Source organism: Mesitornis unicolor, unplaced genomic scaffold (assembly GCF_000695765.1).
Source record: "Mesitornis unicolor isolate BGI_N332 unplaced genomic scaffold, ASM69576v1 scaffold45357, whole genome shotgun sequence".
Taxonomy (NCBI): Eukaryota; Metazoa; Chordata; class Aves; order Mesitornithiformes; family Mesitornithidae; genus Mesitornis; species Mesitornis unicolor.
This window is the reverse complement of record NW_010198137.1, coordinates 2696-25531: the sequence shown is the minus strand read 5'-3', so window position 1 is coordinate 25531 and position 22836 is coordinate 2696. Positions and strand designations below refer to the sequence as shown.

The window sequence follows — 22836 nt, the reverse complement described above, 5'->3', positions numbered from 1 at the left end:
GCGGCTGTGGCCTCAGTGCCGTTGGTTTCCCCGTTCCCACCTCCCCTTCCGACTTGCCCGGGGAAGCCCGTGGGGCTTCTCTAGTGCTTTGCATTTGGATGCGACCATCTGGGTGTGGGCGTTCCACCCTCTGTCTCGCCCTTTGGGTGCTGGTTGCAGGTGCTTCATCACCTGCTTTACGCTGCCATGTTTTTTCCTGTCCTCCTTCTCTTTCAAGCCTGGAGCCTGCCAAAGCCATCAAGCCCATCGACCGTAAGTCCGTTCATCGGATCTGTTCAGGACAAGTAGTGCTGAATCTTGGCACTGCCGTGAAAGAGTTGGTGGAAAACAGCCTGGATGCTGGAGCTACCAACATTGGTAACCTTCTTTTAATCATAGACTTCTAAAGTGCTTTTTTTCCCCTCAAAACTGAGTGACTCCTTCCAACCCTGACCATTCTGGGACTCTGTGAAATCTGTGCAAATACTTTCTATTTGGGCAAAATGTGTTTCTAACACCATGGATAAATAAAGTATTTTTATTCTCAGGCTCCAGCTGGGCTTTTGTCTTGTGTTATTTTATTTGTAGCCATTTTTGCTACTAGGTAAGGTATGTGGCCTGTACAGCAGTGGTGATTAGTCTCTGCTAGCCACTGGCCTCAAGCTAGCAGACAGTTAAGGCAGGGTTGCAATTTCCAGGGCTGCCAGGATGGCAGCTGCTATAACTGGGAAAACTTCTGTTCAGGCAAAAGTCCAATGAAGTTGAACTATCTGCAACTGCAGGCTGGTCTGCATTAGATTGCCCTCACTTTTGACAGGTATGAGGATTTTTTGGTTGTTCAAATTTAACATGGAAAATTGTTATCTGCTAAAGTTACTTCAAGTACAAAATACTGTGTATGAACATAAAAAATTAAAATACTTTCAAAATTTATTTCTGAATTTTGCAGATATAAAACTTAAAGATCATGGAGCAGAACTGATAGAGGTTTCAGATAACGGAGGCGGAGTGGAAGAGGAAAACTTTGAAGGCTTGAGTAAGTTAAACCTTTTTCATAATTTATATTTGGACATTTTGAAAGCATATTTTCAAGGACAATGCTACTTTTTAAAAGCAGATTTCCTAAGTTTAATAGTTTTTAACAGATCCCTGGCTTTTACATAATGCATGCGTGACCTGCAAGATGGGCGAAAGTACACTGGGCTTCTGTAGTGCTATTGTGGTTATAGTTCTTGTAGCTCAGAAGTAGTCCTTGGTCTGATTGCTTGTTTAAGTGGAACACAGAACAGAAATAATTACAGAAAAGAAAGTCATATGAATGTTAATTTAGATTCATTCATGTTGAGTCAGCAGTCACTGTTGAAGGACTTGAGGCTTGTGAAAGTGACTGCTTCTGAGTGATGAATTATAAACTTGAATATTTGCTGGAATTGAACTGACATTATGCACCTGACTGTCAGATTTTCCTTTCAATAGCTTTAAATCACACAGAATGGAAACAGAAGCAATACTATATGACAAATGTAACTAGCCAGTGCAACAGAAATACTTGCACTTTTTTTTTTATATTATAATGACTAGGGATCTCTTTCACTGTAAGTTATTACACAGTATCTTTGTGTGTCCACAGTATGTATATGGTACATCAGAAATTCTTTCTCCTGCTGTTACAGGACAGTGAAAGTTCAGGGATGCTGCTACTAACTACCTCAGTTTGTTACCTGGGGACTAGTGCTGCCCTGATTGTGTAGACTGAGCCCTCCTCAGCTGTGGTGGAATAGGCTTACATCCACTATATACCGTGCACAGCTTGGCACTGCAGTGGCTTGCAGGGCAAAATCTGTGATGTGTACATCAGTAGCAGAGGCAGGTTCTGCTCTGAGGCACCTTGTAATGCATATACCAATAATGCTGTATGAACTTTGAATGTAAGAATGGAATAACAAATGTAGCTGAGGATTTTAAAGAGATCTTCCTTATAGGAAAAGGGGAAAGGAAACATTAAGTATTTAATTATTTTGTCTCTGATAATTATGTAAAATACGAGTAAAACAGAAGTTTTTTAGATTCTTGCTAAAAAATCTACTTGCATAAACCAATGTCTTTTTGAAGTAAAATATATGTATTTTAAATATATTTTTCCAGCTCTGAAACATTATACATCAAAGATACAAGACTTTTCTGATCTAACACACGTTGAAACATTTGGGTTTCGAGGTGAAGCTCTGAGTTCACTGTGTGCATTAAGGTATTTATATTAAACTTCTTATTAGTAGAAAGTTACTATATGCACAAAAATAACTGAAGCCAACTTTTCAGTTTACGATTATTGATAAAATAAAGCTTTGGAAACTTCCAGTTCCTTATTGTTAGGTCAATTTTGAGAAGTAGGTTGCATGACATCCTGAGTCTTGTCCAACCAAAATTATTGTATGAGTCTAAGCATCTGAAATTATTCTGTGATTCTGAGCACCTGATTGGTCCTTTTATGTACCAGATTTAGCATTACTTAAGTGTGCAAATCTTTGCAGAATGGAACGGTGCGCTTGCCTAAGTGTTTGATCTTCTGATGTAAAGCACTAGAATATCTAAGTGCTGTGTTTGCTAGGCTGTAACTCATTAAAACTGTATTTAAACTTCCCAGACAAACAATACATTTGAACTAGCACACCTTTTGTACACAGTTGAGTGCATCAAGAATATTCTGCTGTTATGTATGGAGGAATGTGGCATCCAACAAAACCAGACATTAATGTTGCATTTTATAGGAGAAGAATGAAAGGGATGCAAATAAAAATGTTTATGTTGTAGCTAGAAATATGTTACATTACTCTTCGAGTATGATTTTAGTTGTTTGTGGTGAAGAGTTACTCTGAATTAAATGAACCGTACTGGTGTAGTTTCAATGCCTGATTAAGTTGTGTGGAATGGATAAGAAAATACAGTGCTCAGTGAGTTCTTTCCCTCCATCAGTGATGTTACCATTTTTACCTGTCATAAGTCTGCAAAGGTTGGGACTCGTTTGGTATTTGATCACAACGGTAAAATTACTCAGAAAACTCCTTTTCCACGACAACAAGGAACGACTGTTAACATACAGCAGTTATTTTATACTTTGCCAGTGCGGCATAAGGAATTTCAAAGAAACATTAAAAAGGTAGGTTGGATCAGAAATTATTAATTCAAAGAAGTGTCATACCCCAGAATGTATTCACTGCTGAATGATATTCAGTTCTCTGTAGAATATGTCGATTATATCAGAGTAGTTCATGCCTGTCTTCTGTCTTCATCAAATATGAAACCAGTCTTCCTGTGTGCTTTCCTCTTCTGTTTTGCAATGATTGGTTTTAGAGGTACATTCTCAAATTTTCAGACTTCTAATAGAAACAAAATCATTATCACTTTTGTGTATTTTAAGATCAGGGACTGTTGCGTTATGACTAAATATCAATCTTCTAAACATGCTATTTGTTTTTAAATACACTATTTTGAACGTATATATTTTTAAGTTTAGTTTGTAAAGATTAAAAAAATAAGTCACCCCCTTTTGTGTTACCTGCAAATATTGAATGTTTTGTTTATACATTTTTGGTTTTAAAAGGATTTCATATAAATGCAGATTTTCTTTTTTCTTGAAAAGGAATATACAAGAATGGTCCAGGTATTGCAGGCATACTGTATTGTTTCAAAAGGAGTGAGGATTAACTGCACTAATCAAGTTGGCCAAGGGAAAAAAACTCCTGTGGTATCCACTACTGGAAGTCCTAGTTTAAAGGAAAACATTGGAGCAGTATTTGGGCAAAAACAGGTATTACTTTTATTACTGAAAAGAGGGATCATATAGCTGTACAGAGAGGTTCTTAATACCTAATAAATAGAGGGGATTTAGGAAACCTTTAAAAACCGTAAGAGGATGGAGCATGTGTTGATTTCTAGCACACCCTACAGGTTGAAAAAGGAGAAATAGTGCAGCCTGCATGGATTTCCTTGAAGTTTCTAAATCTGCTTAAAGATGTTCTGATGGAAGAGAAGTGATTGAGGAGATAGAGTTACTGCTTAATATCTCTCTGAAGCCAGTTTTATGAGCTGTTGTGCCAGTAAGCCTCTGAAAGTTTATGCTTTTGAAAAAACAGGATGGGCACTGAGCTTTGTGTGTCACAAGAACAAGGAATTTAAAAAAATGCTAAAAATGGTATGATGTGAAAATCTCAATTGGGGAACAGAAAACTGAGATGTTTCTAGGTTTTGCAACCTCTTCCTGTGAAATTAAGTTTCCTTAGTATTCTGGTTAACCTTTGCATGGGTTTGCAGTCAGCCCTTGTAGAGGTGTGGACTGATGCTTTCTAAATAATAGCTATAAAAATAACTGTTGTCCTCTAGAAGAAAGCACAGATGAGAAAAGCATAAAAGCACCCCTCCTACAACTGTATATTGCAATCATCAGGAATATTGAGTGGTTGATAGCTGCTGGTTGTTGATAAGCCCTTCCTTCCTTCACAGAGCCTACGTAGAGATTTCAAAGCCTGTCCAAACTGTGGCTGAAAGATGAGATTAAAGACATAACTGTGTCTTGCCAGACAGCAACAAGCATAGCTGAAAATTCAGTGTTACCTGAAGAGAATGAATGGCTTGTAGCCTGTTTATACAATATTAAGAACTTAAATGTAAAACCAGTAGAAAGTGCACTAATGACAGAAAAGTAATAGGGGTGTGACTAGGAGAATGTTTGTAGTAAACTTATCTGTACTTAGGCAGCTTGTGACTTAAATAACGCGTCTTTTCAAAAGTAACTTGTGTTACTCTTCTTGCCTTTTGTTTTTGCATCAAACCTGATTCAGTCATATGTATGTAACTGGAGAGTCCAAACCGAGTCAATAATTTTCTTGTTCTGTCTGTGTACATGTTAAAGTAAGGGGGTGTGAAATAATTAAGGCAAAAGTAGTGATATCAAAGGATGAAAACAGCTGTTCAGTAAGGCATTGTTTCTGTTTCTCAGGAAGCAGTGCCACTGTCTTCTAGTAGGTTTGAATATTTTAAGTATTTGACTTAGTCAACCAACTCAAAAAAAACCCCCACCATTCTATCAAATAGATTTTAAGGCTAATAAATAACAGTAGAATAGAAGGAAAAAAATCTATACCTGTTTAATGTTTCACTTCTTTTTTTTTTCCTCCTTCCTTTCAGTTGCAGAGCCTCATTCCTTTTGTTCAGCTACCTCCCAAGGAAGCTGTTTGTGAAGAATATGGACTCAATGCTACTGACGTGCCACAGAATCTTTACAGGTAATTAGAAAAAGACAAACCACTGTTGCCAGTGGCATTTCACCATAACTCAAAATAGAAAATAAAAATAATAAAAAAGTAGTAGTTAATAGTATTAAAAATAACTAGGAACAGAACAGTGGATATTAGAGTACAGTTTGGGAAAGACTTTCACTTGATTTAAAAAGTTAATTCAGATGTTGATAGTCAGATGAGTGGAAAGAGCAACACTACTATTCCTTGTTTCCTACTTAGTTATGTATTACTGTAATCTTCTGGTGACTGTTACCTTTGCTAATGCTCTGAGTAATTGGATGGGTGAATTGTATCTGTTGTTTACCTGTATTTCTTCAGTAGCATTAGTGAGAAAAGGTACAAGATGAATGTGAATCAGTTTGTGTAAGTAAATTAGACTTTACTTTCTTAAAGTGTACTTTTTTATGTCTCACTATACATGAAATCAGCAAATATATGCATCAATATTTGATCAATAACAGTTCATAACTGACCATTCTTCTGCTTTCAGCATAGAAAAATTACAAATGCTACTTCTTTTGAAAACAGTGAGCTACTTTTTCAATTCTCCGCCTTTTGGAGCTGAACATCTAGCCATTGTCATACGAAGAACGTATTTAATGATGCTGTGTAGTAGTGTTTCTTTTAGCCCCTTATAAAGTACTCTTTCATTAAATATGCTTAGAGTCAGAAAAACTTATTTTGCTTTGCTTCTCCATTTTACCTTACCATTACGTTATTATTATTCAACAGTATTACAGGCTTCATTTCTCGTTGTGATCATGGTGTTGGAAGGAGTACAACGGACAGACAGTTTTTCTTTATCAACCAACGTCCATGTGATCCGGCAAAGGTGAGGTTTTATATTTCTAACATCACCAGGGCTAACTTGTTCAACATTCTCTGAAAACCACTGGGTTAGTAGCTGGCATGTATATTTGTGGCTTGATGCTGCAAGTTCCTGTTTCTCAGGATTTTGTCTTCATTGTGTCTATTGGTGTGAACAAAAGTTCAGTCATACAAGATACGATTTAGTATATTTATTGTTTTGAAGGGGGTTAATAACACATACTAGTGGGAAATAGAATATGGTAGGCTTGACATTCATTGTTTTTTCACCTTCTCTTCAGGTTGTCAAGCTTGTGAATGAAGTTTATCACTTTTACAATAAACACCAGTATCCATTTGTTGTCCTTAACATTTGTGTAGTTTCTGGTAAGTTATGAATAATTTTGAGTAATTTCTGTAAATACTATAACTTCAATGATGAATAAATTGTATCTATTTAGAGAATATTGTAACTTTTATTGTAACTTCTGACACTGTGGTGATTTTCTTGATCTTGAGTTGGTGAGGGAGAGATGGCATCTAGCTGTAGCTCCACTTCTTTCCCTCTCCACTCTTTCTGTACGCAAAAGTAACTTATCTCAAGTAATGAGAAAAAGGCCATCTTGTGGTTAGCTTAAATACAAAAAAAACCTCATATCTTGTTATTGTTTTGTTTGCTGGAATGCTGAGAAAGATAAAAGCTTAATTTGCAGACATACTGTGAATATTAACTGTGGCTTTGGTTTTAATCCTGTGAAATAAAAATGGAGGGTGAAAGGGCAGAAAACTTTGATCCAAGGGTGGAGGGTTTTATTATTTTTCATTTATAATGTGGTTGTTTTTATTTTTCTTTAGAGTGTGTTGACATCAATGTAACTCCAGACAAAAGGCAGATTTTACTTCAGGAGGAAAAGCTTTTATTAGCAATTTTAAAAACGTCTCTGACAGAGATGTTTGATAGTGATGTTAACAAACTGAATGTCAATCAGAAACTTCTGGACATTGCAGGTAGGAGACAAAGTGTGAACATTTTGTGTATGATTGTCATGCTTTAGCTGCTAAATCAGGACAATGATATATGGTAGAGAATTGGAAATAGAATAATGGGTTTTAAAAAGCCCAGAGAAGAAATTTTTTAAAAGTCTGGCTGTTAATTGATATACCTTTGAGTGCAGATCTTTCATGTATTGCTTACATTGAAAGATTGTTATCAACATCAGATAATAAAGGAGGACCTTAAGTTATTAAGTTATTTACAGTCAGCTTTATGGGGAAAAAATATCACAAAATTGATAATGCTTGAAAAAGGTTTCTCCTAAGATATTGGAAGAGATCTGTTTCCTTTATTGAAATTTCCTTGAGAAAGAACAGTTAAGGTCTCATAAATAAAATCCGAAATTTAGGATTTTGAACTTTTGATTCTTTTATGATAACTACAGAAATTGCTGATTCTCAAATTTCAAAATTGCTTTTCTGTGTTAACACCACCTCATCCTCCTCATTTCTTTCAACAGAACCCCTTCTGATTTCCTTTTTTATTGTCATGTAGAATCAGTTTTAGCTTGATTCTTACTGTTACTTTAAAATAATCTTTAGTAAGATACATGTCAGACTGTCAGTCTGCAAGGCTGAAGTCCTGTAATAATCTACAAATCACATATACTACAAGTATTTATTGTGCCAGCTCCTTAAGACCTTGCCAATGGACTTTTATAGTGACCATTAAAGTGCATGAGCAATACACTTTTCATGGTCACTCAGTCATTAAACTCTTTTGATAATATAAATAAATGTGCTGATTGGAGTGACTGCTATTCCAGTTTAAAAAGATATTATGAATTCACTGACACAAGTACCATTATGTTTCTTAAAGATGTAACTGCTTTTCTGTTGGATACTAATGCATTTCAGCCCTATACTCAGTCACTGTCTGAAGCTTAAGAGCTCCTCTGAGGAGTTTGCTGTTTTTCTCCCTCTCTTTTCATTCTGTTTACTAAAGCACATAATTTAATTAATGTTTCCAGCTAACTTAGAATCTTGACGTATTCTTTATTCTGGTTTTATTAGGTAACTTGAAGAAGACTCTTCCTGAAGAGACAGAAAAGCCTCAGGTGGAAATGCTGTCTGACTCTGAAACTGAAAATCCAAGTGGTGAAGGACAAAGAATGACTCTTGCCAGATTAAGGGAGTCGTTCTCTCTCCATCAAATGACAGAAAGTAATTTCCAAAGCCCTAAAAAGGTAAAACAGCAGCACAGCTCCCCTAGACAAATGTCACTTGATACCACTTTGAGTACTGTAAAGGCTCAAAAGGCTGTCTTGAGTAAGAAATCTGAGAGTTTTCTAAAGATGGACTCAAAGATGTCATTTCCAAGGAAATATCTGAGAAAATCAGAAGATAATGCAGATTCTGGATTCTGTAGCACTTCTGAGTCAGATGTCGGATGTAGTACACCAGAAGCTGGGAGCTGTGTCAATAGTGAAAGTGTAATTAATCCTCCTGAAGACAAATTCTGTAGCTCAGAAGAACAACTTCAAAATGAACATCTTAAAACTGTTGCATGTAGTGAAAAATCCTTGGAATATGATGTTCAGATCTTGGGCACTGAACGTAAGTTAAACCAAGTGAATGATTGGACTAATCAAAATAAGTTATTTCAAGAAGCCAGTAGTTCTTTCCCAAGGATAAAGTGCTTTAAAAGAAGAAGCTTTAAAAGTGAAGGAGGTGACTTCAAGGCAGATAAATGTCCTGAAGTGAAGAATACTAGGAACTATATGCCAAGTGTTGATGTGCTGGTGGAAGTTAAAAAGAAAACTGTGCCACTTGAATTCTCTATGAAGGTTTTAGCAGAAAAGGTAAAAAAGATAATACAGCAACAACAGAAAAGTACAGGAAAACAAAATTACAGAAGATTTAAAGCAAAAATTAGTCCTGGAGAAAATAAAGTAGCAGAAGATGAATTAAGAAAAGAGATCAGGTATTTTCACCTTCTTAACATACTGTATTCATCAATTAGTAAAAATAGTTAAAGAAAAATAGTTAAAGAAACTTGGGGGAGTGGGCAGGAGACTTACATCTGCCCGTCAGTTTTGGATATATGTTTTATCTAATTTACGCTATGAAAATGTCCATTTGACAAGTCATTTTATGTGGCAGAGCAGCTGTTTGAACTAAGTGCAAATGGAATGTGGAAATAGACACTAAAAAGAAGACCACAAACATCACAGATTTGGTTTAGTTCAGACTTGTAATTTGCAAGAGTCAGTCAGAGAAACACCAAATTTAATGGCAGATACAAACACTCTGAAAAGAATCCATAACTCATATTTCTCCTTCATTTGAAATTTGGTGAGACATGGCAGTGAAAATAAGTTACATTCAGGTGTTTACTGGACAGTAAAAGTGTATGATTCATTAATTTTGGATTACAGAAATAAATGTTAGGAAAAGGTAATTGTGAAAAGGTGGCACATATGTCAGCTGCCTTACTTCGAAACTGTGATGCTGCCTTCAGTGTTGTTCCCTTGGACTACTGCCATGCTACCCACTTCTAATTTTATTATCACCAGTGGCTGTATTTAAAATGGGAGAAACCTGAATGAGTCCTGTCTCAATGGTGGGTTTTGTGTTCTACCAGAAATGGCCTCGTCAGTCAGTGGCAGATACCAGATAACTGTACTTCTTCATATTCGTATTCTGCTTAAATGAGATTTGTTTGTTTTAAATGTAAAGTGTGCGCTGCAGAGGAGAAATATGTGTTTTTAAGTTTTACAGCCTAACATAACTGATGAGGTGTAATTTATAATCTGTTTATATTTTCTATATACAGTAAAGAAATGTTTGCAAAAATGGAAATCATTGGCCAGTTCAATTTAGGGTTTATAATAGCAAAGTTGAATTCTGATCTTTTCATAATTGACCAACATGCTACTGATGAGAAATACAACTTTGAGATGTTACAGCAGCACACGATTCTTCAAGGTCAGAAGCTGATAGTGTGAGTATTTTCAGTGTTCTAATACTAATATTTTTAACGTTTAATTCAGTGTTTCAGAAGGATATCTGTGATTATATTTATGTAGCATTTCACACATTCAGAAATACTTAAGACAAAAGTTTGTTTTATATTCCGTGTTTCAAAGAGTCAGTGTTCACACGAAAAATAAATTCCACAGATGCAGCAAGTCAGTGGTCAGATATTTCACTGTGGCAACCCCCGGTTTGGTCAGCATGGTCATACAGTGAGGATCCTGGAGACTGCTGTTGTGACACAGGTGGTGCTGCCCAACTGACTTAACTTTGCTGAGTAACACTTGGAATTGATCTCTTCAGTAATGAGATTTTTTTTTTAATAAAGCAAAGTGAAATGTTATAATAGAGCTCTGTATCAGTATCTCTAGATTGCTTCTGAAACTTGTCATAAGTGGTCTGAACTATGTACCTGTGCAATACCACATTTTTCTGTCTCTTTCAGGCCTCAAAATCTCAATTTGACAGCAGTAAATGAAACTGTATTGATTGAAAATCTGGAAATATTCAGAAAAAATGGGTTTGATTTTGTCATAAATGAAAATGGTGAGTTTGGGCCAGAATTACTGGAAGCAAAAGAGTTCAATGATTTAATGTAATTTATTTTGTAAAAATATCTTTTGGAATTTATCAGAAAATTTGAAATAATATACATTATAGTATATGATTTCATTTTTAAGACTTACAATTTTGTGGTCTGTTTGCACATTTAACGTTGTGGAGTATTTATCTCACTGGCTTTTTATAGAAGTTTCTGAAGGCTCTTTGGAGTCACTGTTTGACTGTGGGATTGGGTGTGTGTTTTCTGGATTTATTACATAAAAATTCTTATAGTGGTACGCTTGCAGGTCCTAGCAGGGTTAGATGCAGGCTAACGATAAATCTAAGTAACTTTAAATTAATAGATGATATTGATAAATAATGTTCTTTGGTTTGGTATTGACCTGCTGTGTGCTTTCGAGCAAACTGCATCACCTGCAACTTCCTTACTATTTTCCTTATACAGCAAGAACAATGAAAGTGTTGTACGTTAACACTTAGATATTTTAGAAGTCACTACAGACTTTTTCTATATTCTTTGTTCCAGAATCTCCAGCTTTTGCCTAAAATGCTATTGATTATCAATCTCCTGCCAACAAAAATCCTTAATTATTTTGTGGTCATATAACCTCAAAATAGCATAATGAACAATTTAGTTTTAGAAATTGAAAGGATTGCCAAAAATGAGATCTATCTGCTACTAAGTGTGCAAGGAAGTTTTTTGTTAATATTAAAAGGATATCTGCCATAGTTACCATGTTGCTTAGCTAATAACATCCATCAAAAGACTAAATTTAAACCTTAGTATATATGCAGATCATATCTTATTAATGTATCAAAGTAGTTTCTCAATTTTTCTCTCAAGAAAAAGTAATTTCCTGTAGTGCTTTGTTTTTTTATTAATTATTGCAAATCTTTCAGCTCCTGTAACTCAAAGAGTTAAATTAGTATCATTGCCAACAAGCAAAAACTGGACTTTTGGTCCACAAGACATAGACGAGCTGATCTTCATGTTAAGTGACTGCCCTGGAGTCATGTGTAGGCCCTCCAGGGTCAGACAGATGTTTGCTTCTCGGGCTTGCAGAAAGTCTGTAAGTACCACACTTGATGTTTGTTTTCAAAAAAATACAGTATTTTCTATTGTGTATCTCTATATATTGCAAGGGAAGTTAATTTACTGTCAAGTGTAAACAGCTAATACTCTTTTTTGTTGTTCCTTGTAGTTTTGTCTATTGTTGCTTGGGAAAAATTTCTGATAGTTTTTAATTTTGTTTCAAACTAGTATACTAACGAACATACTTAGCCATGTTTTGTCTTACCATCATCTTGTAGGTCTTTCTCCTTTTAATGCTTTGCACAGTATTTCTTTGCTCTAGCAGCCAAACTTCTGTTCTTATCTGTGTTAATTGTCAATATGGAAAGAAAATAGTAATTGGGTTTTTTGCCTTTACTTGCAGGTGATGATTGGAACTGCACTGAACGTGCAGGAAATGAGAAAACTGATCACCCATATGGGTGAGATTGAGCATCCCTGGAACTGCCCCCATGGAAGGCCTACCATGAGACACGTAGTCAGTTTAGACTTGATTTCATCAGAATAAGGCAGTTTCTGCTTATTAACAGTTTTGATTTTTAATTCTTGGCAATATTTTGAGCTTTTATCGTGACTTCTATTTTGAGTAAAAAAATTTTAGCCCATCTTCAAATTTGAAGACATTAATGCTTAAAAACATCCTGCAGGGTTTCATTGTTATTCCTGTCAAGTCAACACTATCAGCATACTGTAATTCTTGTGTAAATAACATTTATTGTGATTTACTGTGCGTATTACTTACTTTTGCAATCAAGACTTTAAAAAAATAAATTTTAATGTTTATATATAAAGATCAAGAGTAGGTGAACCTCATTTTTAGCAAATATGCTCTCAAAATTCAGTGGAATGTGAATTTAAGTCTCTAGTAATGTGACAAAACAAACATTAACTTTCTGTTTATACATCCTGTATATGATAATTTTAAAGAAAATTTAAATTATACAAAGTTTTCTTATACTAAAGCTGGGTTTCGTTGCGTAACTACTTGAAGCATTAACATTGCATTTAATTATTAAGTTAATGGCATCTGTGTTTAAGGCTAGAATAGAACAATTCATCTGCCATATTTACTTTCAATTAGCATGGTTCCCATCCGTATTCCCAATTTTTTTTATTTTTTATTCTTTTAAGAACAGGAATTCCTTTTCTCAGAATGAATGGAAAAAATCTGTCTCATCAGGCACTGCCGATCAGGTCAGTCCAAATTCTATCTCAGTAGAATCAGAATAGTCAGAAAATTGTCTTTTTGAATCACAAATCCATTAAAACGAATAGCTAAGCTCTTCCATTTCTGTAGGACCAAGATTTGACCTAAGAAATCTTTGTATTTATGAATGTCTCTTCCTTAGCACCTCCGTTTACTGCTTGGGGAGTGGTGCAGCTGTGCTGCTGCTGCTCTGGCTCTGATGCCCAAAGCAGCCCCGGCCCTTTCTCCAAACCCTGGCTGATGTGGGCTCTGGCAGGAGTTACACATGCCTTGTCACACCGTAAGAGTGTGAACAGGCCAAGTACCATCAATAAATTGTGTTCTGCGTGGACCATGTGCAACCTTTGCTAACCGGTATTCTCCATCCGGGTTTCTCTGTAGTAAAACGAACCCAGCGAGGGCAGTTTCTCTGTGTAACGCGAAAGCGAGCTCCTGGCCTAAGGTCAGGACAAGCACAGGCCCGTCCGGGACGCGCTGTCCTCCACGGGGCAAGGGTGGGTTCGCTCCCCTGAACGAGGCGTGGGACGATGCGCCTGCCCAGCACGGCGGACGGGACACCCGGTGGGGTGTATCCTCGGTGGGTTTACCGCCGGTGGGGCTGTGCCACGCCGGCCTGCGGGGAGAGCGCGGTCCCTGGCGGGGACCAGCTGGGTGCCGCCGGGCTGCTGCTATGGTGACGGCAGCCATTACCGTACTGCGGCTGCGCGGGAAGGTTGGGCGGTGCGGGGCGGCGGCAGTGGGCAGCGGGGTTCTGGGGCCGGCGGAGCGGTGCTGCGGGCGGGAAGGGCTTCCAGCACCCGGCTGCCCTCGCCAGCCCTCGCTCTCCCACTCAGGCCGTTCGTGCAATGGAGCCGATTCTGTAATTGCCCAAGTGGAACGAGGCGCTGGCTGGAAGCGGGCCGCGGTGAGAACATGGCGGCTGTTTGAGGCTGTTCTTGTCAGTCCTCGCCACTGCAGCATGCGATTTCGATTCATGTTGCATTACGAAGCAGTGGTGATCAGTCTGTGAAATGAGGAGGAGTTGTGATTGCTGCTGTTCAAGCGGTCCTGTAACCTTCAAGTAGCTCTTAACTGGCAAAATAACTTTATTTGTATTAGCTATTCTATGTTGTGGTTCCATCTGCCACTCCTAACTTTGAAAGCAAGTTGAATCAGTAATACTAGTGCAACTGTAACTTCCAAGAAACTTGCCATACTCGTATCATAGAGAAATGGTTTTCAATTTTTACCCATGATTAAATCTAGACACCTAAAAATCTCCTAGTAAAGATGGAGGCATCCGTGTAGCAAAAGTAAGTCTACTGACACCACTTCAGTCATGGTGGTTTTGATGGACTTCTTAGAGGTAATTCACAGACATTGCTTCCTGTTAGCCCTGCGGTCTGCCTGCCACAGGCTGAAACCACTGCCTTGAGGATTTGTTACTACAGAAATAACTTAAAAATACACACATGCCTAATAATTAAGAAAAGACTGATGATTTTTAATGTGGTTATCTGTTGTTTTTGTTGTCTTTTTTTTAATCAAATAGATTATAGGAGAAAAAGCTTAATATAAGTAGATGTTCAGAAGGAAAATACGCATTGAGACAATTCAGTAGTTATGGCAAAGGATGAGAAGAAAGATGGCAAGATGATAGAAAAATCTTCACGTCCTTCTATTGTTGTACAAGATACTACAGTTGAGAGTAGTTCAACAAAACTGACAGATTTGCAGATCTTAGTGAATGGAGTGGAAGAAACACAGGCAAACCCAGTGTTATTGGATAAAGAACCAGAGGAAGTAGTAGAGGAACCTCCAGTGCAAGATGTTCCTCAATACCACGAGGAGCCTCTTCTTACTCAACTTATTGTAAAAAGGTATGCTTACAAATATACATCAGTGAAGACAGGATTTCTCATTTAAGTATGTCTGGTGTACCCACTATCATACAAACACAGATCTGACTTGGTTTGAGGCAGTGAATCAGATTATTCTGGCCTTGTAGCCGTGATAGCTTACAAGACTGAAACCTGTGAAGTTCTGCTGTCTTCTTGCATCCTAGAGTGTTGCTGGTGCTCTCAGCTTGCCAAAAGCCTCATTTATTTAGCTTGTTCACCTAGGGTGAGTTTTGTCTAAGTATACAGACAGTTGGTGAAGAAAGTGTAGCTGTATCATCTAATGTTCAGCTGTTCCAGCCTTTTAATATTTAGGGATACACATATCGCTTAAGAATATCCTAAACTGAGGAAATGGGTGAATGAATGGCAACGTTAACCAAATCCTTTGGTAGTTCAAGGGCACTAAATGTAGTGTTTCACATAGTGACCAAGTTGCCTGGTTGTAAACTAGTAAATGCTACCAATGTATTTTGTTTACTTAATTGAAAGAAATATGGGTCTGAGGCAACACAACAATTACATGAAATATTACAAGGAAGGTGCAAATGGAAATTTTGTTGTAGCTCATTTTTCTACACAAGGTGCAACAAGGTCTTGTGTGTAGACCATGGTAAATCAAAGTTCATTTCCGCATCTGGAATATTGTGTTCAGTTCTGGTCCCTCAGTTCAAGAAGGACAGGGAATTGCTTGAAAGAGTCCAGCGCAGAGCCACAAAGATGATGGAAGGAGTTGCTCCAGCATCTCCCTTCTGAGGAGCGGCTGAGGGAGCTGGGTCTCTTTAGCTTGGAGAGGAGGAGACTGAGGGGTGACCTCAATAATGTTTATAAATATGTGAAGGGCGAGTGTCAGGAGGAAGGAGCCAGGCTCTTCTCAGTGATGTCCAATGACAGGACAAGGGGCAATGGGTGCAAGCTGGAGCATAGGAGGTTCCATGTGAACATAAGGAAAAACTTTTTTACTGTAAGGGTTACAGACCATGGCCCAGGCTGCCCAGAGAGGTTGTGGAGTCTCCTTCTCTGGAGACATTCAAAACCCACCTGGACACGTTCCTGTGTGACCTGGTCTGAGTGATCCCGCTCTGGCAGGGGGGTTGGACTGGATGATCTTTTGAGGTCCCTTCCACCTCCTAACATTCTGTGATTCTGTGATATGTCTGTTCTGATTTAGGTCTACTGGCAGTGACTTGAAATTTTCATCTTTAGTTTGTTTTCCTTGTAGTTATGAAGGTGAAAAAGTCCATGGATTGTTTGAGGGTGAAGGCATTGCGTATTTTGAGGGGGGAAATACATATAAGGTGAGTGTATAAATTAAAAAAAAAGGTGGTAGTGAATCAAGTTCTTAAGAACAGGCTGGCTGTTTGTGTTAATGTGAACTGAGCACTTGGAATGTGTAAGCATTGAAAGCTCTGTTGGTTTCTGGCATTAAAACTTTATTTGAAGTTGGAAGAGAATTAATATGCCATTATTTTGAAATTTTACAGTCACTGTAGTAAGAATAAATTTGCAAATGATGCTGTTCTCTCTGTTTTGAAGGGCATCTTTTCTGAAGGGCTTATGCATGGACAAGGGACTTACACTTGGGCTGATGGAGTGAAGTTCGAGGTAAAGTGCAATTTAACTTGTAACTGGACACAATTACAGCTGATTAGATGTGCAAGTTCAAGGAAAGTAGATAAGTTGCAGTAGGTAATTAGTACAGTACGGACGGCAACTGCAGAACAATGACAGTGATTTCAATCACAAGCACAAATTCTCCAGGATAGTTAGGACACAGTAGGTCTTGGTTTTTAAAATGTTGTAATTTAATCTTTTAGGGAACATTTGTTAAGAATGTGCAGATGTTTAATGGCCGTTATACATGGAACGATGGCAGTATTTATGAAGGTTCAATCGAGAATGGCGTTAGGCACGGATTTGGATATTTCAGGAGTGGTACTTGTCCTGTTTCTTACATTGGCTATTGGTGTAAAGGCAAAAAACATGGAAAGGTAAGTAAGAACACCAAATGAGAACGTGGTTGTGGGTGGCTACCTTCTAGAACAGCAAGCACTCTCGTGCAGAGGTTTTGCAAAGATGTTTTGTGCCATTGCATGGTCTTATGCTATGTAGAGATTTGTTTTTCCTAAGAATCTTGTCTGAAATTATTAATGCTTATTAAAACAATTGGGATGGGATCTTGTTTGTAGTAGAAGGGATGAACGGTATCCTAAAGGAGTAATTTGTGTATTATGTGGTTTGTCCTTTACACTGCTCCAAGGAGATGATGACAAAGTCAAAACTGACTGCTTCAGTAGCCACATAACAGTGACAGAGCAATTAGCTTCCCAGTAATGACAAAGTGATCTGTGTTAAGCACACCAAGTATGATAATTACAATTAAGACTGCTTTATCTAGTGTAAGTAACATCTAGTCCCAACTTTTTAAAGGCAAAGTAGTGCTTTTATCTACCTCCATTTTTTGCATCCAGATGGAGACACACTCTTCTGGGTCTTGTGTGCTCAGCATGTGAGGAAAATCCATTCTAATGATATGGTTCTGAGATCTGTTTCACTAATGAGACACTAAAATCACAGAGGCTGCTCTGGTTGCTCAGCAGTGTAATAATCTACCCAGGTTGTTCTCAGAGGAAGCTATCTGACAGACAGTGAAAAATTAATGCTGGTGCTGGAAGTTGAATTCTGAGTGAGTCAGAAGCCTGATCCACTTCAGAGTGGTCACTGTGATTAAGTTGCCAAAGTTAACTCTCTGGAAGTGTTTCCAAGTGGTTTGAAAAACATAGTAGGCTTTGGTGTACTGTAGTATGATTTTTTTTTTTGAACACTTGACCTTTCTTACGATCTTAACTAATAGTCATCAGAAGAGGTTGCTTTTTCATTTGATCTTGTCATTTACTTAGAGTCACTTTAAGATACTGTACTGAAAGCAACTAAGAGAATGATTACTTGTGTTTATATAATTTGTATGCAGTGTTTTATTAGTGTAGATGAACATTTAGGTGTTTTAATTGACTGTGCTGTTTGTTTCAGGGTACTGTTTATTATGACCAGGAACATGCCTCTTGGTATTCAGGTGACTGGGTAAATAACATCAAAGAAGGATGGGGAATAAGATGGTAAATGTGATAATACTTGTTCTTATCTTCATGTTTTCTATTTTACATGTATTATTGTACAGTTTCTCCTATTTATTCAAGTGGATATAAATACTACCATTTCATAACAGTGTGTACTTTCTGCAGTGGAATAAATAATTGTACAAAGTGCTTTATAACAATAAAATGGACCTCCTCTATAACTTACATTTTTCTGTTGGTATATTTCTACTGATAATTCTCACAAAAGAAAGTCTAAAAACAAAATAAAAAATCGGCTTTGTTAAACCACAATTCAACATTTAAAAACAATTAAACTTGACTGATTTGAACAGATGGAACTGCTTTCATGAATAATTGGATTATTTATGGAATTACGTGTAAAATAATATTTTTATTAGGCATGAGAGAAACTCAGGAAAAAAAGAACTGGCTAATATTTTTACAGTGATTCATAACAAAATAGGAGGTAAACAGTGAGTACAATCAAGCCTCTGCATCCATGTCACAATGAGCCAACTATCAAATTAATGCTAATATTTATCATTAATAAATGCTAAATTTATTAGCAGTGAGGTTTTGCATAAGCCTTACTTTCACAAGATCCACTCAGATTTTAGTATGAAGGAGTCATTAATTTTTATTGTTTTCTTTCAGCTATAAGTCTGGGAATACCTATGAAGGTCAGTGGGAGAAAAATTTACGTCATGGAAAAGGAAGAATGAGATGGTTGACAGCTAATCAAGAGTATGTGGGACAGTGGGTGTATGGCATACAGGTATACCTTGCTTCCCCAGCAACCTCTTTAGTTCAGCATCTGTCCCTTACTCTAGCAAAACTAGATGGGGTGTTTTGTGCAATATTGAAGGACCTTTGTATGATTTTTTTGCCAGTTGAGACAGCTAAAATACACTGCTTATTGTAAGTTGATTCTCATGTTAGGAGTATTCAGATTTTTAAAAAGCTTTCAACTTAGCTTTACAAAATCATAATTTAATTTTCTAATGGAAAATAGAAACCTTTTTCATTCAAAAAGTTTTAAAAGTTAAATGTTTGTAGCTACACTCAGGTTGAGATATGACTTCAGCAGTGAGTATATGTGGCAGTTGGCTACTGTGTAGACCATTTGGTTCTGTTTTGTAAGAGTTTTATGAAGGAAGGAGAAGATTTCTGACATTTTCTGTTCCTCCCATTTATTATTCTATTGGAAAAAGAAAGCTGCTTCCTCTGTCTTTTAATTCCACATAAGATTCCCAAGGATTCGAGCTTCCGGGACATCATGTCTCTGTGGCATGGAGTTCCACAGCTGGCTGTTCAGCACTACAGGCAGAAGGATTTGGGCAGGAAGGATGTCTTTAGGAGTCCTCTTGGTAGAGTTTGCTCAAGTATGTGTTGATTTGATGTATCCTCTGAGCACTTCTCCCATGCAGCTTTGTAGAATACAGCTCTGTGGGTTGTTTGAAGTAGTGCAGCTATCAGCTGGCTGCTTTTATTTGAGAGATTTGCCAACACTGTCTCTTGAAGGTGCCTAGGTGGTTCTCCTTTTTAAAAGTCTGGACCTGTAGCAATTGTAGCTCTTCTGGTAACTTTTTTTTTTTTTTAAAACACATTTTTTTCAGCATGGATATGGCACCCACATGTGGTTTTTGAAGAGAATGCCTGTGTCTCAGTATTCTTTAAGGAATGAATACAGAGGTGACTTCGTAAATGGGGAACGGCATGGACGTGGGATGTTCATATATGCCAGTGGAGCAGTGTATGATGGCGAATGGGTTTGTAATAAGAAGCATGGCAAGGTGAGAATTGACAAGCAGACCACACCAGAGGAGACTATGTATAGTGTATCTGTAGTTTTCTATATGGAAAACTACATTCAATTTGCATTGTGGAAGGAATCCCAACATAAAGGGCAGAGTCCACTGAAAGCAGTAGAAGCCTCTTTCTAAGGACGTTACTGAGCCACAGATTTGACTCTGGTTAGATGTGTGTTGTGTGTATAAAGAAATACATTGTACTGTGGAGATTTTCAGTGCAATAGGTGCATCTTGATTTTTGCAGTATTTGGTCAGTACTTCCATCTTATACTGTGAGCTAATGGATTTCAGCCTATCCTTGCACAGGGGTGTTCTCACACTGACTGGCTGTTTTTTTAAAAAAACTGTGAGCAGAGTGGCAAACTAAGGATTGCAAGCAGGTCTTTCTGTATGGAGGGGGAAATGTTTATCCTCAAAGTACTTTGCAAAATCAAACAGATACATAGGCAACTCTTCATCTTAGCAGTGTACTTTAATAAACAGATGACAAATGACTTTATAAAAGACGGTAGGAAAATTATTTTGCTTTATTTTAGCCAAGATTCTTAAAAGGAAATTTGGTTGAGAGCATTAGAGTTATTTTTCTGATCTTTGATTTAAATTAATCAAATTAATCTCACTGTAGGGCAAGCTTGTCTTCACAAATGGTCAAGTTTATGAAGGGGAGTTCATAGATGATCATATAGTAGAATATCCTGCTTTTCAAGGGGATGCAATGAATGCAAAAGAGCTGAATGCCATTTGCACAGGAAGTCCTTTTAGCACTGGTAAGCAGCTTAAGGAAACAAATTCTACTCAGTTCACATTTTATTACTCCTTTTTACTATAATGTTAATACTTACGTTAAGAGCCAGACTCTTTCTTCAAAGAACTTTGATAAACATGGGAGTTAAATTAATAATTAGTGACTTTTGCTCCCATGCTTCTTGTTTCTTGTGCAAGGTGCTTTGAGGTGAGTGACGTGCTCACTGCATCTTGTAATGCTTTTGGAACACTGTTGTCTGAAAGTTTCATAACCTATGTAATATCTGCATTTACTTTTGACCAGGGGTTGCATTTGACAAAATAACTCTTCAGTTGTTATGCTGTTGATTATGGAATCTCTATTCCTCACTATAAAGAAATCTGTTATTCTCAGATTCAAGTCAGTAGGATAAGAAGAAACAATATATGTTTTATTTTCCCTCTGTGTGTGTATGTATATTTTTAACTTCATTTTAGTTTGTTCTGATTTATTTTATTTGCATGGTAGAAAATACCACAATCATTAATGGCTCAGAAAATACTTCTATTCTGGGATCAAATATTGAGTTGGATATATCTTCACTACTTGATTTGTTGCCAAGGGAAGAGAGAAATGAAGAACTAAAACAAGTAAGAGTCTACTGTTTGATATTTTCTGCTTTCCCTTGCAGCGTGTTTAATTTAATTTTATTTCTGGTTTGTCTGTATTAAATATTCAAATATGGATAACACTTTTACAGTTATTTGTAACTTAAAATAGTAGTTAAACAGTGGGTACAATCAAACCTCTGCATCCATGTCACAATGAAAAGTGTCTCCATTAAAGAATGGAATTATTATAAATCTGAAGGCCATGAAAACAGAAAAGCAAAAAGAATGAATAGACAGTATTGCTTCTTCCTGAGCTTCCAGTAAAAAATGTGTTAATGTATCTGGAAGGGCATTCAACGGTTACCTTTAGCTACTGTGAGGTTTGTCTGCTGACAGACACAAGTTTGTTTTTATCAGTCGCCAAAAAAATATGTATTATAACTACAATTGAGTAATGCTCTCATGAGCACTTAACCAAGGGTATGCTTTTTGAAGTTAGAAGATCAAAAACGTTATATGCCCAGTTACAGGATTAATACAGACTGATCCCTACTTGCTGTGAGATGATGCTGAAACATACCCTGCTTTATTTAGGTAGAATTTGCTGTGTTGAGGCATATTACAGAACTGAGAAGAATTTACATCATCTACAGTGGCTTAGGCTGTGATCATTCTTTTGACAACGCCTTCCTCATGACTAAGCTCCAGTTTTGGAGATTTCTGAAGGACTGCCAGTTTCATCACTCGAACATAAGTCTTGCTGAAATGGATCGAATATTGAGCGGTTTGTGGTTCTGTTGGGCGGGGTCTAGAACCTAGGAATTTTAGTAGTAAGCTGTAAGTTTAGTAGTAAGTTCTACTGATAGCTCAGCTCTGGTAGTTAAGTGGCCCTGAGTGAGTACCTCTGTGTCTGTGAGTTCTTAGTGGTTGCATGAACACTTCTCCAGGCATTTCAGGTACTTAGGATAGAAAAACAAAATTAAGTGGTATTTTAATTTTACAATTTCTCAAGAGCTGTCTGTTAAAAAATTGTATTCACTCCTGGTCTTGCTAGTAACATTACATGCAATTTTAAGAGATCTGAGAAAGAGGAGGAACAAATATTTTGCCTTTTTTTCCCCACTGCTCTTAAGTTTTGATTGGCTTGTAGTATGTTTTTCTTCTTCCAGAGAGACAGTTAATCCATCAGTTCCATTTAGACCTGCAGTGGGATGCACTGCAGTGTCCCTGGTATATGAAGGGTTTAACTCCAACTTCCCTTCCCCCTTCATTTCTGTGTCCTGAGTGGATGCATTTCTAGAAAGACTGAATTTTATAAGATTCAGCTGTAGGTGAACAGTTCTCCCTTGAGCTGCTTGTTTGGAAGTGATGCTGTGTCTGATCTGATTTTTCCAGGAGTGGTGTTACACTGTGATAGGTAGAGATGGAGAGGATAAGAAAGGCTGACAAGTCAGTATGCCTAGAAGCATTTTAATGGACATGACAGCAATAGAGATTTATTTTTCCAAATTTTTTAGGCAATAAAACACCACTTGAGGAGATACATTGTCCACATGAGACTTTATTGTTCAGGACATTTTTATCTTACCTGATTCGTCTAGCATTTCATATCTATCATGAAGAGCACAAGTAAGTTTCATCTTTTAGTGAAATTTATTTCGATGTAATCAGTTTGAATCTTCCCAGATGAGTATTTTTGTTTCAACTGCAGAGAGAAAGGTCTTTATCTGCAGAAATGTTTCTTAGAAATGATGTCCAGGAAT

At 37.2% G+C, this 22836-nt stretch overlaps 2 protein-coding genes across 2 annotated transcripts in view; both read left to right on the top strand.

Moving 5' to 3' along the window:
• Positions 1–217: 217 nt before the first annotated feature.
• Positions 218–12536, top strand: LOC104544221 (mismatch repair endonuclease PMS2-like; the record flags this gene model as incomplete). The annotated part of the gene is given in 18 exon segments (XM_010189035.1): positions 218–357; positions 929–1015; positions 2125–2227; positions 2953–3136; positions 3331–3332; positions 3620–3666; positions 3669–3787; positions 5164–5261; positions 6009–6108; positions 6386–6470; positions 6939–7091; positions 8151–9060; positions 9913–9935; positions 9938–9981; positions 9983–10080; positions 10558–10658; positions 11574–11743; positions 12110–12536. Coding segments are annotated over 18 exon segments (2608 nt in total), but the record flags the coding sequence as incomplete, so codon positions are not given.
• A 2018-nt stretch (positions 12537–14554) lies between these two features.
• Positions 14555–22836, top strand: part of LOC104544220 (radial spoke head 10 homolog B2-like) — a gene marked incomplete at its 3' end in the record, with an annotated part of 9525 nt that continues 1243 nt past the window's right edge. The window contains exons 1-12 of the mRNA XM_010189034.1: positions 14555–14811; positions 16052–16127; positions 16366–16434; positions 16647–16820; positions 17860–17945; positions 18582–18702; positions 19544–19720; positions 20364–20505; positions 20991–21112; positions 21668–21857; positions 22591–22702; positions 22785–22836. The exon at positions 22785–22836 is cut by the window's right edge and continues 55 nt beyond it. Coding sequence (XP_010187336.1) covers positions 14555–14811; positions 16052–16127; positions 16366–16434; positions 16647–16820; positions 17860–17945; positions 18582–18702; positions 19544–19720; positions 20364–20505; positions 20991–21112; positions 21668–21857; positions 22591–22702; positions 22785–22836 — 1578 coding nt within the window. The remainder of the gene's footprint in view (positions 14812–16051; positions 16128–16365; positions 16435–16646; positions 16821–17859; positions 17946–18581; positions 18703–19543; positions 19721–20363; positions 20506–20990; positions 21113–21667; positions 21858–22590; positions 22703–22784) is intronic.